This window comes from Macrotis lagotis, chromosome 2 (assembly GCF_037893015.1).
Source record: "Macrotis lagotis isolate mMagLag1 chromosome 2, bilby.v1.9.chrom.fasta, whole genome shotgun sequence".
Taxonomy (NCBI): domain Eukaryota; kingdom Metazoa; phylum Chordata; class Mammalia; order Peramelemorphia; family Peramelidae; genus Macrotis; species Macrotis lagotis.
The window spans coordinates 132567673-132585467 of record NC_133659.1 but is presented as its reverse complement, the minus strand read 5'-3'; the positions used below and the strand labels follow the sequence as shown (position 1 = coordinate 132585467).

The window sequence follows — 17795 nt, the reverse complement described above, 5'->3', positions numbered from 1 at the left end:
TGAAAAAAAATGCTTTAAATCAGGACTTTCCAACCTTTTTGACTGGAAAGTTTTTATTGAAGCAATAAACAATATATTTTGATTTGCCATTTTAGTGAGAGCTCTGCAGTAGTTCTGTATACTAAAGCACTTTGTAATCCCACAAGGGCCACATAAAATTGCACTTCAGGTGGCATTTTGGACAGCACTGTCTAAATCATTTTTTGTTGTTTGTTTTTTTTTGCAAGGTGAGGTTAAGTGAATTGCCCAAAGTCACATACCTACATAATTATTTAGTGTCTGAGACAGAATTTCAACTGAGGTCCTTTCTCAAGTGTTAGTACTCTATCCACTGCCCCTTCTGTATCATTATTGATTAGAGAAATACAGATTAAAACAATTCTGAGATCCCACTTCATATCTACCAGATTGGCTAATATGACTCAAAAGGAAATGATAAATATTGGAGGGAATGTTGCTACAGTTGTGAAGTGATCCAACCATTCTGGAGAACAGAAAGCAAAATCAAATTGTGCATACCCTCTGATTCAGCAATGCTACTACTAGTTCTATATCCCAAAGAGATAATAAAAATGTAAAAAGGACCTACATGTACAAAAACAGTTTTAGAATTTATTTTTCTGGTGGCAAAGAATTTGAACTTGGAGAGATGCTATCACTTGGGGGAATGGATGAATACATTGTGGTACATGAACGTCTTGGAATACTATTGTTCTATAAGAAATGATGAACAAGCAGATTTCAGAAAAGCCTGTAAAGACTTATATGAACTGATAGTAAGTGAAGTGAGCAAAATTAGGAGAAATTGTACACATTAATAGCAACATTGTTTGATCATCATCTATGAAACACTTTACTCTCCTGAGCAGTAATCAGACAATTCCTAAAGACATGTGATAGAAAATGTTATTCATATTCAGTGATAGAACTATGGATTCCGAATGCATATTGAAGCACACTGTTTTCACCTTTTTAAATTTGTTTTTTTGTTTCTTATTTTTCATAGTTTTTTCCCTTTTGTTCTGATTCTTCTTTCACAACATCACAAATATAAAAATATGTTACTTGCTGTCTTGAGAAGGGGGTAGGCAAGTGAAGGAGGAGAAAAATTTAGACTCAAATACTTAGAAAAATGAATGTTGTAAACTTTCTTTACATAAAACTAAAAAAAAAATTCATTTAACAGAAAAACAAGTTCCCAAATTCAATTGCTCTCTGGATTTGTTTGTTAACTTAAGGGAGTATACTTAGAAAAGTTTACTCTTAAGTGGCCCACACCTAGGTTGCTGGAGATCAGGTCTTTCCTGAGGCCTTTTCCAGTTATCTAAGATTATTTCTGCTGCTTGAGGCAATATTTTATCTTTTTTTTTTTTTTGAGTTGAGTATTTTGGAGAGCCCATCATTTCCTGTTTTAGTCTACCATCTTCTTTAGTCGTGATTTTTGAAAAGCATGAGAGATATCATTGCCAGTTACATTTGGCTTTGGAAAGCTAAATGATCAAGACTTCTGGAGTGGAGCCAAGATAATGGTGTGAAAATAGCATGCTCTTGGAACTTTTCCCTACAGAACATTAAATGAAGCCTCTGCACAGGCATTAAAGCTCTAAATTCCACCCAAAAAAAGAATCAAAAGAAGTTTTCAACTGTACACATCATGAAGGATCTTCAGTGAAGATCTATCTCTTTGGGGACAGGGAAAGGGGAAGTAAAGCCTAGCTGGGTGAGAGAGTGAGAAAGCCAGCAGGTTTCCAGCCACAGTATAGCACAGATGCTAATCCACAAACCAGGTCCAGCAGCTAGATAGCAGCCCAGCAAAGAGGGTCTCATCCCCAGACAAAATCTGAACCCTGGGAACACTGGGGCAATAGTCAGGACTGGGTTGGGTACAGACCACTGCCCTCAGCAGAGCTGGACATAAAGGAGAAAACAGACCTCTCCATAAGAAATACCTGGGCTTCATAGGCAACATCTTGGCAAATGATGAGCCCGGGATCAGACCCCAATATGCGCATAAAAAGCTCAAGATTGTAGTCCCTATACCCAGTGAGCAGAGCTCAGTAATCTGTGCAGAAAACGTGCAGAAAAACAAAAAGCACTAACCACAGAAAACTACTATTCAGATAGAGATGATAAAAACGCCATCTCTTAAGAAGAAAACAGTGACAAATTCCTACTTGGGCAGTCTTAAAAGAGTTTTTGAATTGAACTCAAATCCACAATCTTATAGAAGAGCATAAAAATCAAAGAAGAGAGGAAAAATCAAAATTAAAAAAATGAGGGGCGGCTAGGTGGCGCAGTGGATAGAGCACTGGCCTGGTAGTCAGGAGTACCTGAGTTCAAATCTGGCCTCAGACACTTAATAATTACCTAGCTGTGTGGCCTTGGGCCAAGCCACTTAACCCCATTGCTTTGCAAAAGAAACAAAAAACAAAAAAGAAAGAAAGAAAGAAATGAGAGGTGTGCAGGAAAATTGTGAAAAACTGACCAAAGAAATCAGTTCCTTTAAAAGTAAAATAACCAACTGAAAAAGAATGTTACTCATCAAAAAAATAAATAAATAAAATCAGCCATCTGGAAAAGGAGTACAACTTAATTAAAAGTCAGATTGATCAAGTTGAAAAGGAATGAAACTCATCTAAGTCAAATCAACCAACTAGTAAAGGAATGCAACTCAGCAAAAAGTAAAATTAACTAACTGGTAAAGGAAAACAACTTATTTCTGTAAAATTACCAACAGAAAAAAGAGAAACACAAAAGTTAACTGCAGAAAATAAAACCCCCAAAATTAAAATGAACAAATAGAAAGTAACAAATCAATGAGACACCAAGATTCCATCAAACAAAATCAAAAGACTCAACAAACTGAAGAAAAAATAAAGTACCTTTAGGAAAAACAAATGACCTAGAAAAGAGATCCAGGAGAGATAATTTATAAATTATTGTTCTACAGCAAAGTCGAGATCAAAAAAAGAGCCTGGAAAATATTTTTCAGGAAATTATTATGGAAAACTGTCCTAATATACTCAATTAATATAAAATATGCTAAATTGAGTCTAAAAATAATCCTTGAAAGAATATACAAATGCATCTCCAGAAAGTGACCCTAGGATAAAACAAGAACTATCAAATAAAGGAGAAAATAATTGCAAGCATCTAAAAATAAGCACTTTAAATACACAGGAAGCACAGACAGGATTACACAGAATTTATCAGCTTCAACATTAAAGGATCAGAGGGCATTGAATATATTTCAGAGGGCAAAGGGCCTTGTAGTACAACCAAGAATTTATTACCCTGCAAAATTCAGCAATTTTTTTCAGGGGAAAACATGGTTTTTCAGTGAAATAGAGGAATTCCAAAATTTTCTGATTAAAAGGACCAGAACTGAACAATCTTCAAATACAAGACTCAAGAGATGCTTGAAAAGCTGAAAGGGGGGGGGGGGGGGGACAAATTCTAGTCAAGAACATTAAATTGTATGTATCCTACAACTTGAAACTCTTGAGAATTATATTTCTCTTAGGATAGAGGGTAGAATAGTTGAAGGAATTATACTTAGAAAATATGGGCATGGAGGCCACTAGGTGGCATAATGGATAAAGCACCAGCCCTGGAGTCAGGAGTACCTGGGTTCAAATCCAGTCTCAGACACTTAATAATTGCCTAGCTGTGTGGCCTTGGGCAAGCCACTTAACCCCATTTGCCTTGCAAAAACCTGAAAAAAAAATAGAAATTGAAGAAATTAAAATTGGCAATGAAGAAGCAGAACTTTCTTTACAGATAGTATGATGGCATACTTAGAGAAACCTAGAAAATCATCTCTAAAACTACTTGAAACAACAGCTTCAGCAAAGTAGCAGGATATAAAATAAAGCCACAAAAATCATCAACATTTCTATATATGAACCACAAAGCCCAAGGGCAAGAAATAGAAAGAGAAGTAACTTTTAAAGTAACTTCAGTCAACAATACTTGGGAATCTACCTCCCAAGACAGACCCGGAAAATTATTTGAACCGTATTACACTTTTCACACAAAAAAAGACAAGTGTAAACAATTGGAAAAACATCAACTACTCATGGCTAGGGCAAGCTAATATAATTAAAATATAATATAATTAAAAATGACAGTTCTATCCAAATTAAGTTAATTCTTCAGTGCCATTCCAATCAAACTACCAAATAATTTTTATAGAGCTAGAAAGAATTGTAATAAAATTCATCTGGAGCAACAGAAGGTTAATATCAAGAAAACTGATGGAAAAAAATGTAAAGGAAAGTGGCCTTTACTAGATCTAAAATCATAATATAAAATGGCAGTCATCAATACTACAGGTTAAGAAATAGAATATGGACCAATGGATTAAGATAGGTACAAAAGAAACTCTAGTAATCTATTGTTTGCCAAACCCCAAAGACATTAACTTCTGGAATAAGAACTCAATTTTTGACAAAACTTATTGGGAAAACTGGAAAATAGTATGGCACATCTCACACCCTTTACCAAAATAAGGTCAAACTGGGGACAAGATTTGGAAATAAATCCCATAGATCAATTAAGAGTTCAAGAAATACTCAATCTGTTGGATCTATGAAAAGAGGAGATATTTATGACCAAACAAGAAATAGATTATAAAATATAAAATGGATGATTTTGATTACATTAAATTTAAAAATTTTTTGCACTAATAAAATTGATACTGCCAAGATACAGAAAACTGGAAAACAATCTTCACAACTAGGGATTTTGTTAAAGGTCTCCTTTCTAAAATATATAGAGAACTGAATCAGATGTATAAGGTTACAAGTCATTCCCCAGTTGATAAATGGCCATAGAATATGAACAAGCAGTTTTCAAATGAGAAAATTAAAGCTTTATATAATCATATGAAAAAATGCTCCAAATCATTATTGATTAGAAAAATGCAAATTAAAACAACTATCACGTTCTACCTCACACCTCTCAGTTGGCTTAAGATGACTAAAAGGGAAAAACGATCATTATTTAGCATATTTTCATATTAGTCATTTTTGTATATGAGAAGTAGGACTAAGGGAAAAGAAAACCATAGGATAGGAAGGAAGAACATAAGATAAGTTTTAAAAAGTGATTCTGATTATGTGTTTTTTTTTAAGCTAGATTGTAGGAAGATTAAGGCATTAATGCATTGTTGGTGGAGTTGTGAACTAATCTAATCATTCTGGAGAGCAATATGGAACTATACCCAAAGAGCTATAAAACTGAGCATACCCTTTGACCCACCAATGACTTTACTAGACCTATATTCACAAGAAAAATCCCATTTTTCCCAAAATATTCATAACAATTCTTCTTGTAGTAGCAAAGAATAAGAAATTGAAGTCATGTCCATCAATTGGGGAATTGACTGAACAAGATACAGTTTATGAATGTTATGGAGTACTATTGTTGTATAAGAAACCATGAATGGGAGGGGGCGGCTAGGTGGCATAGTGGATAAAGCACCGGCCTTGGAGTCAGGAGTACCTAGGTTCAAATCCACTCTCAGACACTTAATAATTACCTAGCTGTGTGGCCTTGGGCAAGCCACTTTAACCCCATTTGCCTTGCAAAAACCTAAAAAAAAAAAAACAAAAACCATGAATGGGTTGAATTCTAGAGAAGCATGAAAATAATTACATGAACTGATGCTGAGTGAAGAGAGCAGAACCAAGAGAGCTCTGTATATATTAACCACAGCATTGTGCGTTGACCAACCCTGATGAATGCAGCTCCTCTCAGCAGTTCAGAGAGCTTGGACAACCCTGGGAGAACTAATATGGAAAATGCCATCCACATCTAAATGAAAAAAATTAGCTCCCAAAAAAAACATAGAATCTGAATGAATAGTATGTTCTCTTTTTAAAAACTTGTCTTATGTTTTTCCTACCTATTCCATGGTTTTCTTTCTATTCCCTTAGTCCTACTACATCATATACAAAATGACTAGTATATAATATAAACACAAAATATACAACATTCACTAGACTGTTTACCACTGAGGGTGGGGGATTGGGAAGGGTGGTGGTGGTGGTAGAAGAAAATTGCATAACTTACAAATCTGCAAGTATATCAATGTTGAAAAACTTTCATAACACATAATTGGAATGATAAAATATCAGTCAAAAAAGAAGAAGGAAACCTTAATAATAATCTTCAAAGGAACCATAATCACTTAATAGATATAAGCATGTTCACAAGGAAAAGAAGGTATATGGGATGGCTTAGCATTAATTACTTGTTAAGGAACTTTTGTATAGAGAGGATAAGGAATCCATTTGTGTATTTGTGGCTGAGGAACCCTTATTTATTTGAATTTCATTCTAATCAATGAAATTATATACAAACATTGGTGATGTTAATAGAAAAGCTCTAACTTGTTTGTCTTTCAGTTGACTGACTTTCGATTTTGTAAAGATTTTAGATGTCACTTTTAAAAAACAGTTTAAGAAAATTTAGAATTTTGGTGTCTTCATTGACATGTTCCTACTAGATAAATTTTCCTGATTAGCTTAAATTGTTTAGTAAAGTTGTTTTATAAATAACAAATAAACTTGTTTTTTCATCAAAATGATGTCAAGTTATTTTCTCTTTTCTTCAGTGTTCTTTCGGATCGAAGTTGTTTAAGAGTTACAGCTGGACCTCCCTCAATGGATGTTGATGTTAATATTCAGAGAACTTTGGAGGACAGCTTAGCAACTGAAGCTTATGAGAGGCGAATACGACGTCTTGAACAGGAAAAACTTGAACTTAGTAGAAAGCTTCAAGGTAAAGAATTTTTTTCACACTGTACTGCCACTATTTGCAGTTATTTGTTTTTCCAACTACATGCAAATATAGTTTTCAGTATTCAACTTTTGTAATATTTTGAGTTTCAGGGGCAGCTAGGTGATGCAGTGGTTAGAGGACCAGCCTTGGAGTCAGGAATACCGGAATTCAAATCCAGCCTTAGACACTTAATAATTACCTAGCTGTGTGGCCTTGGGCAAGCCACTTAACCTCCATTTGCCTTGCAAAAAAAAAAACCTAAAGAAAAACCTAAAAAAAAATTTCAAGTTTCACATTTTTCTCCTTCCTTCCCTTTTCTCTCCCCTCCCCTTTGTCAGTGAGTAATCTGATATGGGTAATACATATATAACTATGTTAAGCATATTTGCATATTAGTCCCCTAACATTTTTCTTATATCCAACTGGTTAAATTGAATTTACCTTTTTAAGGATTTTACATTTCTTTTTCCAGTAGGAATAGGTTAGAACAGGAAAAAATAATTTTTTGTTAACTGAAAATAAATTTTAAAAAGAAGTTGAATGGGTCAGTAGCCCAGAACAGTTGTTATGCTGTTGGTACCTAAAGATAGAATGTTAACTTTGGAAAACTTATGTTTTGCTCTGTAAAACTACCAAGCAATTTCATTCCAAGGTAATTTTTAAAAGATAGAAGTTAGAGGAAAATTTGTTAATCAATCTGCAGTCAGTAATTAAAACACTTTTTATGAGATAGGCAGTGCTAAGCCCTAGAGGTACAGAAAGAAAAATGAAATAGAACTTTTTCTCAAGGAGTTTATATTTTGGAGAGAGAGAATAAAAGGATATATAAATGTGTATTAAACATATTCAAAATAAACAGAAAGATATAGACAGAGATAGAGAAAAGTATTCATAATTAAGAGGTGGGGCATCTCGGTGACATGGGATAAAGCACCGGCCCTGGAGTCAGGAGGATCTGAGTTCAAATTCGACCTCAGTTACTTAATTGCCTAGCTGTGTGACTTTGGGCAAATCACTTAACCCCAATACCTTGCAAAAAAAAAAAAACCCTAAACAAGCATAGTTAAGAGGTATCCAGAAAGAATAGACTGGAGCTGATCTTTCAATTAAATTTGTTCTGTTCTAAGATGAGAAATGTGTAACTAGTATAGTATCACTATGGAATACAACCTGTACAAAGGAAGAAGTATGGAACCTCTAACATTAGGAAAAGTAGGCTCTGATGATCTGTTGTGCTGTTTTTCCTACCAACTCAGGGAAAAACAAATAATCAAGAGAGCTATGGTCTAGTCCCTGTTTGAAGAGAGCATGGCTGGTGTGAATACTTTCTCAATGGATGTTTGGGGAGGAACTCCTTAGTGAGGAAAAGGCCAATGTGAGAAGGCTACTGGGACCAAAGTAGAGAGAAAGGCCTCTTAGTTGTGGATTGGGTCAAGTTATGGATAGGATACCTTCCCAATTCATTAGGCATATGGTCTCAAGATGGCAAGAATGAAAACATTTGTGAATATTGTACTGTGGCTATAATACTCAATTATCTGAAATTTGTCATTAACTCTGCATGAATTTTTCCACATATCTGTTAATGTAGTTCATAAAATGCATGTGAGTTGCTGATATTGTATTTTTCTTTCTTTATTTTAAAAGAATCAACACAGACAGTTCAGGCTTTGCAGTATTCAACCATAGATGGCCCAATAACTGCAAACAAAGATTTAGAAATTAAAAACTTGAAAGAAGAAATTGAGAAGTTGAGGAAACAAATTACAGGTAAATTTGTATATGTTCATTATTAATACTTTTCTATAGACAGAAATTGTCCTTTAGAGTGTTGGTAAATTAAAAAAATAGTCATTGTTTTTCATTTAGCAAGCACGGTGAAATTATGTATGGTACTTAATCTTTTTTATCACTGTCTAGTATAACATTCAGTATTTTCAAGAAGTAATTTTTCATTTAAGATATTTGTACATTTTTGTATTGATTTTCTTTCTAATTTAGATTGTGTGTTATCAAACTCTGTATGGTAATTTGTGGATTATGTAATCCAATTTGCTCATTTTATGCATAGAAACTAATATCCAAACAGAAGAGATGACTTAAAACAAGACCTCACAGCTAGATCATGTTAAAGTTATATATTGAAAGTCAAGTCTCTCAGTTACTGTTGAAGTTTCCTTTTTCTGCTACTACTATCATTTTCATTAGGAAACCTTTTAGGCATATAAATAAATTATCAATGGTATTAAGAAAAGATGTCCAAAGTTATATAACCATTTTATAGATTTCTTTCATAGGATCTTTTTTCTATTAGTCAACATCTATATCTTCTCATCTTCTACATATGGTTCCTCTAAAAGCTTAGTGTCACAGTATTGTCAACAGGATCCTATCACTCTATCCCTCTCTAATATAATCTTGACTTTCTTTTAATCAAGAAGTATGTGGCGATCATGATTTGTCACTCATGCTGCTTCATCTCAGACTGTTAGTCACACTTTTTCTCTTCTGAGTCAATTTGTTGTTTCAGTTGGTTAACACATATTTTTTAAGTACCTACTATTTGCCACTTATTATATTGGAAATAAAGATTCAAAGATAAAACATAAACTATTCTTCTCTCAAGGAGCTTTTCCTCTACAGAGGGGAGAATGTTACATCCTCTGCATATACATAGAATAAATACTGTTAGGGTCGGCTAGGTGGTGTAGTGGATAAAGCACCGGCCTTGGAATCAGGAGTACCTGGGTTCAAATCCGGTATCAGACACTTAATAATTAACTAGCTGTGTGGCCTTGGGCAAGCCTCTTAACCCCATTTGCCTTGCAAAAAACCCTAAAAAAATAAATAAATAAATACTATTGTATATTATATTTCTTCTTTCCTTCCCCTGACTCTCATGTAAATTAAGTTAGTTTTTAACAGAGAGTATTTAAACCATCATTAAGACTAATTGGCGGCGGAGCCAAGATGGCGACAAGAAGGGATCCAGTCTTAGGCGCTCTCTAATAAAACTTGAAACTAAGGACTCTAACTAAACTTTTGATAGACAGAACCCACAGAGGGACCCAGGGAGGCAGTTCTCCTACTCAAGGTAACCTGGAAAAGAGCAGAAAGGCTCTGCTCCCTGGGGTCGGAGGGGTGGTCCGCCAGAGCGAAAGAACTTCAGCCTCCGGAGGCAGCCCCAGGGAGCTGGGAGCCGCAGCTCGCGGGGGAATCTCCTGAGCTGCACCCTGAGGAGCACCGGGCACAGAGTGGGGGAACAGCGGGGATGTCTGCCAGAGCAAGCACGTGGAGCCCAACCCTCAGGGCACACAGCGAGCAGCATGGCCAGCACAGCCCAGTTCCAGGAGCAGAAGCAGGCAGCACCGGTAAGCAGGAGCCTCCAGGGCATGAGCCCATTGAGCTGAGGAAGGGGAGTGAAGAGAGACTGAAGAGCTCTGTCCTCTGTCCCTGGAACAGGACTCTGGGGCTCTGACCACATTCAGATCCTAATCGTAGTCTAGGCCCCCCCATAGAACAGCAGGGCCCCCCCACCTCAGCCCCGTGGCAGAGGGGGGGCACATGGTCATTCACAGACCAGGAGGGAGGACAGAACCTCACACACTGAGACCCTTGTGGGAGTGTCCCAAAAGCTCAGGAAGCACCCCAAACCAGGCGCAGGCTGGGAAAATGAGCAAGCAGAGAAATAAGGGGAAGACCATTGAGAAATATTTTGCATATGAGCCCAAGAAGGATCAAAATACTCAGTCTGAAGATGAGGAAGCACAAGCTCCTGCATCTAAAGACTCCAAGAAAAACAGAAATTGTGCTCAGGCTATGACAGCTCAAAAAAGACTTTCAAAATCAAATGAGAGAGATAGAAGAAAAACTGGGAAAAGAAAGGAGAGAGATGCAGGAAAAACATGAAAATGAAGTTAGCAGCTTAGTCAAGGAAATCCAGAAAAAATGCTGAAGAAAACAGCATGCTAAAAACCAGCTTAGGTCAAATGGATATAATAGTTCAAAAAGTTATTGAGGAAAAGAATGCCTTAAAAAGCAAAATTGGCCAGATGGAAAAAGAGATAAGAAAACTCTTTGAGGAAAACAAATCCTTCAGACAAAGAATAGAATTCAGGGAGATTGATGAATTTACCAGAAATCAGGAATCAACGCTTCAAAGCCAAAAAAATGAAAAATTAGAAGAAAATGTGAAATATCTCATTGAAACAAACAACTGATATGGAAAACAGACTTAGGAAAGATAATTTAAAAATTATTGGAATACCTGAAAGTCATGATCAGGAAAAGAGCCTTGACATCATTTTCAAAGAATTACTACCAGAAAATTGCCCTGATATTCTAGAAACAGAGGGCAAAATAGAAATGGAGAAAATCCACCGATTTCCCCCCCCAAGAAAAAGATCCCCAAAAAACAGCCCCCAGGAATATTATAGCCAAGTTCCAGAACTCCCAAGTCAAAGAGAAAATATTACAAGCAGCCAGAAGGACACAGTTCAAATATCGTGGAGCTGCAGTCAGGATCACACAAGACTTAGCAGCATCTACATTGGAAGCTTATAGGGCTTGTAATACAATATACCGGAAGGCAAAAGAGCTTAGAATGCAGCCAAGAATGAACTACCCAGCAAGGCTGAATGTCCTCTTCCAGGGAAAAAGATGGACTTTCAATGAACCAGGGGAATTTCAAATGTTCCTGCTGAATGGCCAGAGCTGAACAGAAGGTTTGATCTTCAGATACAGGACTCAGGTGAAGCATAGAGATTGGAGGAGAGGGGGGAAATATGAGGGACTTAATGAGGATGAACTGCATGTATTCCTGCATAGAAGAATGATACTGATAATATTCATATGAACTTTCTCAGTTAATAGAGCAGGTAGAGGGAGCTTTTATAGTTGAAGCACAGGAGAAAACTGGATTTGAAGATAAAATATGGTGTAAAAATGGAGTCAATAGAAAAAAAGGGAAATGTAATGGGAGAAAGAAACAGGAGAGGGGGGAATAGACCAAGATATTTCATATAATAAGATTTTTTTTATTACAATGAATTATTACAATGATATGGAGGGGGGAATGCAAGGGAGAATGAGGGAATCTTCACTCTCATCAGAGATGGCTAGGAGAGGAAACAGCAAATATACTCAATAGGATATAGACATCTGGAGTAAGAAGGAGGGGGCAGCAGGGGGAAGGGGTGGGGATGTAAATAAAGGAGGAGAGGGTGGACCATGGGGGGACAGTGGTCAGATATAACACATTTTCTTTTTTACTTCTTGCAAGGGGCTGGGATTGGAAGGCCTGTCCAGGACCATAGGGCCAGGTGGATTCTGGGCCTAAGGGGTGGTATGGGGGCTCAGGGCTTCTTGGCCCCAGGGCCAGGGATCTGTCTGCTGAGCCAGTCAACAACCCTACCGCAGAGTCAGAGTGAAAGGAGAGAGAAAATATAATGCATGGTAGTGGAGAAATAAGAAAGGAGGGAGTTGCGATCAGCAATGGCAACATTGGAAAAATATGGAAGTAACTTTTGTGATGGACTTATCATAAAGAATGTGATCCACCCACAACAGAGTTGTTGGTGTTGGAACAAAGACTGAAGCACATTTTTTTATTAATATTATTATTTGGGGGAGGGTGCAGGGCAAATGGGGCTGGGTGGCCTACCTGGGGCCACATAGCAGGGTGATCTTTGGGTGTCTGAGGCCAAATTTGGACCCGGGTGCTCCTGTCACAAGGGCCAATGCTCTGTCTGCCACCCAGCCACCCCTACTATTATTACTATTTTATTTTGGGTCTTTTTTTTTCTTCTTTTTGGTTTTTGCAGGGCAGTGGGGATCAGGTGGCTTGCATGTCACACGGCTGCGTGATTGTTGGGTCTGCAGGGCTGAATGTGGGCTCAGGTGCTTGTGGCTCCAGGGCTGGTGCTTCGTCCATTGTTCCACCTGGCCAAACCTACAATTATTACTATTTTTTTTTTATTTTAATTTTTTTTCTCTCCCCTTTACTTTATCGCCCAAGCAAGTCTATATTCATGGGGGGAGGGGTATTTTGTTTACTCTTAAACAAGAATGTTTTATTAATGTAAAAAAAAATTTGTACAAAATGAGAATTAAAAAGTAAAATGGAAAAAAAAGACTTAATTGGCTTAGGGGAATAAAGGAACAGGCTGTTGACATCACTTCCTGGTACCTTGTGTGTCAATCAGTTAACATTTTTTTAGTGCCTAGTATATAATAACAGAAAATATAATCATCACTGGAGGCACAAAGAAAAGCAAAAGACAAATTCTGTCTGCAAGGAGCTCACAGTATAATGTTGGGAGAGAATATGCAAATGAGTGTATAGAAGATAAAACAAGATAAATTGGGTCTATTCTCTTTTTTTTCCTTTTATTAAAGATTTTATTTATTTTGAGTTTTACACTTTTCCCCCTAATTTTACTTCTGTCCCCTCACCCCTCCACAGAAGGCAATTTGTCAGTCTTTTCATTGTTTCATGATATACGTTGATCAAAATTGAGTGTGATGAGAGAGGAAATCATATCCTTAAGGAAGAAACATAAACTATGAGAGATAGCAAGATTATAGAGATGGCTAGGTGGCCCAGTGGATAGAGCACTGGCCCTGGAGTCAGGAGTACTTGAGTTCAAATCTGACCTCAGACACTTAATAATTACCTAGCCATGTGTCCTTGGGTATGCCACTTAACCCCTTTGCCTTAGAAAAACCTAAAACAACAACAACAACAACAAAAAACCCAAGATAGCTAGATCAGACAATAAGATATCAGGGTTTTTCCCCCCCCTAAATTTAAGGGATTAGTCCTTGGCTTTTGTTCAAACTCCACAGTTGTTTCTCTGGATACGGGTGGTATTCTCCATTCCAGAGAGCCCCAACTTTTCCTGATTGTTTGCACTGATGGAATGAGCGAGTCCATCAAGGTTGGTCATTGTCCCCATGCTGCTATTAGGGTGTACAGTGTTTTTCTGGTTCTGCTCATCTCACTCAGCATCAGTTCATGTAAATCCCTCCAGGTTTCCCTGAATTCCCATCCCTCCTGGTTTCTAATAGAAAATAGTGTTCCATGACATATATGTATCACAGTTTGCTAAGCCATTCCACAACTGAAGGATATTTACTTGATTTCCAATTCTTTGCCACCACAAACAGGGCTGCTATGAATATTTTTGTACAAGTGATGTTTTTACCCTTTTTCATCATCTCTTCAGGGTATAGACCCAGTAGTGGTATTGCTGGATCAAAGCGTATGCACATTTTTGTTGAATTGGGCCTATTTTTAGAAGAAAAGTACTAAGAGGGGGTGACTAGGTTGTGCTTCGGATAGAGCACCAGCCCTAGAGTTAGGAGGTACCTGAGCTCAAATCCAGCCTCAGACACTTAATAATTACCTAGCTGTGTGAACTTGGACAAGCCACTCAACCCCATTGCCTTGCAAAATAAACAAAAGTGCTAAGATTAAGGAGAGTTAGGAATGACTTCTTGAGAAGTTGGGACTTTGGCTGAGATTTTAGGGGGCATGTATAAGATATATTAGAATGGTACATTTGATAGGACTTTGCAACCAGTTGGATGTGAGAAAAGAAACAACTGAACATTTGAAGATGATATCTGAGTTGGAAGCTTAATTTACTGTTAAGTTGGTGATATACTTGACAGTAATAGGAAAATGGAAAGGACTTGGGGAAAGGAAAATAAGAGGAAAATAATGTTTAATTTTGCACATACTGAGTTTAAAGTTGTCTTTAAGTCATCCAATTGGAGAAGGTACAAAGGGATCTGAAAGTTAGAGAAATTAGGGCTGGAAATATAGATTTGAAAAAATCTTTGACATAGCAATAAGAGTTGAATCCATGATAACTGATATGATCTCCAAGTGAAATAATATAGAAGGAAAAGAAGGCTGAGGGCAGAGTCCTGGGGGATATCCGTGGTTAGTGGGCATCACCTGGATATTGTTCAATAAAAAGAGACTGAGTAAGTAAATAAGGAGTAAGCAAACAGGTGGGAGGAGATCCAGCATGGTGTCATGAAAAGCTAAAGAGAAGTGTATTCAGGAGAAGAGGGTGGTCAAAAATGTCAGAAGCACAGAAAGAACACTAAGAATGAATACTGAGGGGAAAATCCTTAGATTTGGCATTTTACAGGGCATTTTTCACTTTGGAGAGAACAATTTCTGCAGAAACTTTAAAAGACATCATAACAGCTAAAATTTGTCTATATTTCATTTTTTTGTAATATATGGAAATGCTGGTGATTCATGTGAGTTATTTTTAAATATTCTACGATTTTGCTAAAGCTGGTCATTATTTCAAGCAGTTTTTTAGTTGATACTCTCCAGGCTTCTCTAAGCATACCATTATATCAGCTACAAAGAGTGATAGTTATGTTACCTCATTGTCTGTTATTATTCCTCCATTTTCTTTTTCCTTGTCTTGTTATTGCTAGCATTTCTATATATACAGTATTGAATAGTAGTGCTAATAATGGCCATCCTTATTTCTGTCTTTGCTCTTATTGGAGTTAATGCTTGCTCTTGTTTTTGGTAGATACTGCTTATCATTTTAAGCTTTCTAGTTTTTTTGTAAGAATGAATATTGTATTTTGTGAAAAGCCTTTTCATCATCAATTGGAATAATTATTTGATTTTTGTTGGTTTTGTTATTGTGCAATTATGCTAGAGCTTTCCTAATTTGCATTCCTAATATAAATCCCACAATCTTTGTGGTATATTGCTGTAATCTCCTTACTATTATTTTTATTAAAATTTTTGCATTGATGTTCCTTAAGGAAATTGTCAATAATTTTGTTTCCCTTTTTTGCTCTCCCTGGTTTAGGTATAAGAACATATTTGTGTCATTGTAGAATTTAGTAGAATTCCTTCTTTATTTTTAAAAATATTGGGGTGAATTATTACTTGTAAAGTAATAGAGGTCACTCGTAAAATAAAAGAAGTTACTTGGAAATCCATCTAGTCCATGGAAAGCTTATGGCTTATTCAATTTTTTTTCTTTTTTAATTATTTGCATAATTTATTTCATTTTCTGTTACTCTGAGCAGTTTATATGTCACTTTTACTTAGAGTGTTGGTTTTATTGGCATATAAATTGATAAAATAATATCTAATAATTAATTTCATTGCTGATTGATGTACTCTTCATTTTAATATGTTTTCTTCCTTTTTTTCAAATTAAGTCAAACTGTGGACTATTTTGTTAATTTTCTACATAAAGCCAGCTTCTGATTTTATTTATTAGTTCAATGATTTGTTTACTTTTACTTTTACCAATCTCTTCTTTGATTTTTCATTATTTCTATTTTGGTGATGAGGATTTTTAATTTGTTCTTTTTATGATTTTTTAACTACATGCCCAATTCCTTTACCTGCCCTCTTTCTCTTTTATGGATATATGTTTTAGTCATGTAAATTTTTCCCTAAACAATACTGCTTTGGCTGTATCTCAGAAATTTTGTTATGTTATCTAATTGTTGTTCTCATTAATGAAATGGAAGCATTGTCAGATGTTTTATTCTTGGGTTCAGAGAACATGGAAGATGGTGACTGTGGCCATGAAATTAAAAAATTCTTACTCCTTGGAAGGAAAGGTATGATAGATCTGAACAGCATACTAAAAATCAGAAACATCCCTCTATTTATCAAGAAGTGATGGAATAGGGGCAGCTAGGTGGCATAGTGGATAAAGCACTGGCCTTGGAGTCAGGAGTACCTGGGTTCAAATCCGGTCTCAGACACTTAATAATTACCTAGCTGTGTGGCCTTGGGCAAGCCACTTAACCCCGTTTGCCTTGCAAAAAAAAAAAAAACCTAAAAAAAAAGTGATGGAATCAGTTGCCATGATGTTGGTTTTGTTTAAAGGTTGATATTTTTAATGTTAAACTTTATGCCAGATTTTACACTCTACTCTTTCTCCGTCATCAAGAAACTTCTTAATTCTTCTTCACTTTCTGCTCTCAAAGTGGTAGTCTGCATGTCTGAAATTGTTGATATTTCTTCTGCTACCTCAATTCCAGTTTTTGATTCATCCAGCTTGGCTTTTTGCATGATGTACTCTCTGTATATGTTAAATAAATCAGCTAACAATGTATTAAAAGCTTGTTTTATTTCTTTCCCAAACTTAAAATAGCCATTTTTTTTCTTATTGGGTTCTAACTATTGCTTCTTGACCTCACATATAGATTCCTCAGGAGACAAGAAGATCTGATACTTCATCTCTTTGAGAACTTGCCATATTTTGTTGTGATCCACATGGTCAAAGGCTTTGGTATAGTCAGTGAAGCAGAAATAGATGTTTTTCTGAAACTCTTGTTATCTAATCCAGCAAATGCTCAGAGTTTGGTCTCTAGTTCTTCTGGCTCTTTGAAAAGCAACCTTCTCTTCTGGTAGTTCTTTGTTTACATATTACTGATGCCTAGCTTGCAAAATCTTGTTTTTTTAATTTTGTTTTTATTCAAGGCAATGGGATTAAGAGTGACTTGCCCAAGGTCACACAGCTAGGCATTTATTAAGTGTCTGAGGCCGGATTTGAGCTCAGGTACTCCTGACTCCAGGGCCGGTGCTCCATCCACTCTGCCACCTAGCTGCCCCTAATTTGCAAAATCTTAAGTATAAGTATGCTGGTTTGTGAAATAAGCACAATTGTTCATCAATTTGAGTTTTTCATGTTGTTGTTGAGATATATACACTTTTGAGGGATCAAATTCAAAGTGTTTTGCATACCTTAAAGCACTGTGGAATAATAAAGCACCACCAATAATAATGATACTTTTAAAAGAAACTAAGGAAAATTCTCTGAAAAACTGCCTCATAAATATTTAAAAGAATACTAAGTGAAAGAGTGATTATGATTACTATGACAAAAAAAGGAAATACCTGTAAATTTTATTTAATCCAGGACTGCATAAGAAGCCTGTGGGCAGTGTATACCGATGAATATTTAATAACCAACTCTCTGGAGAGAAATATATACAGATAA

At 36.2% G+C, this 17795-nt stretch overlaps 1 protein-coding gene across 7 annotated transcripts in view; it reads left to right on the top strand.

Moving 5' to 3' along the window:
- CDC42BPA (CDC42 binding protein kinase alpha) overlaps positions 1-17795 on the top strand; it is a 364566-nt gene that overhangs the window by 201028 nt on the left and 145743 nt on the right. For all 7 annotated transcript variants that reach the window (XM_074222837.1, XM_074222834.1, XM_074222835.1 and 4 more), the window contains exons 10-11: positions 6620-6786; positions 8434-8556. In XM_074222837.1, the coding sequence (XP_074078938.1) occupies positions 6620-6786; positions 8434-8556 (290 nt within the window). The remainder of the gene's footprint in view (positions 1-6619; positions 6787-8433; positions 8557-17795) is intronic.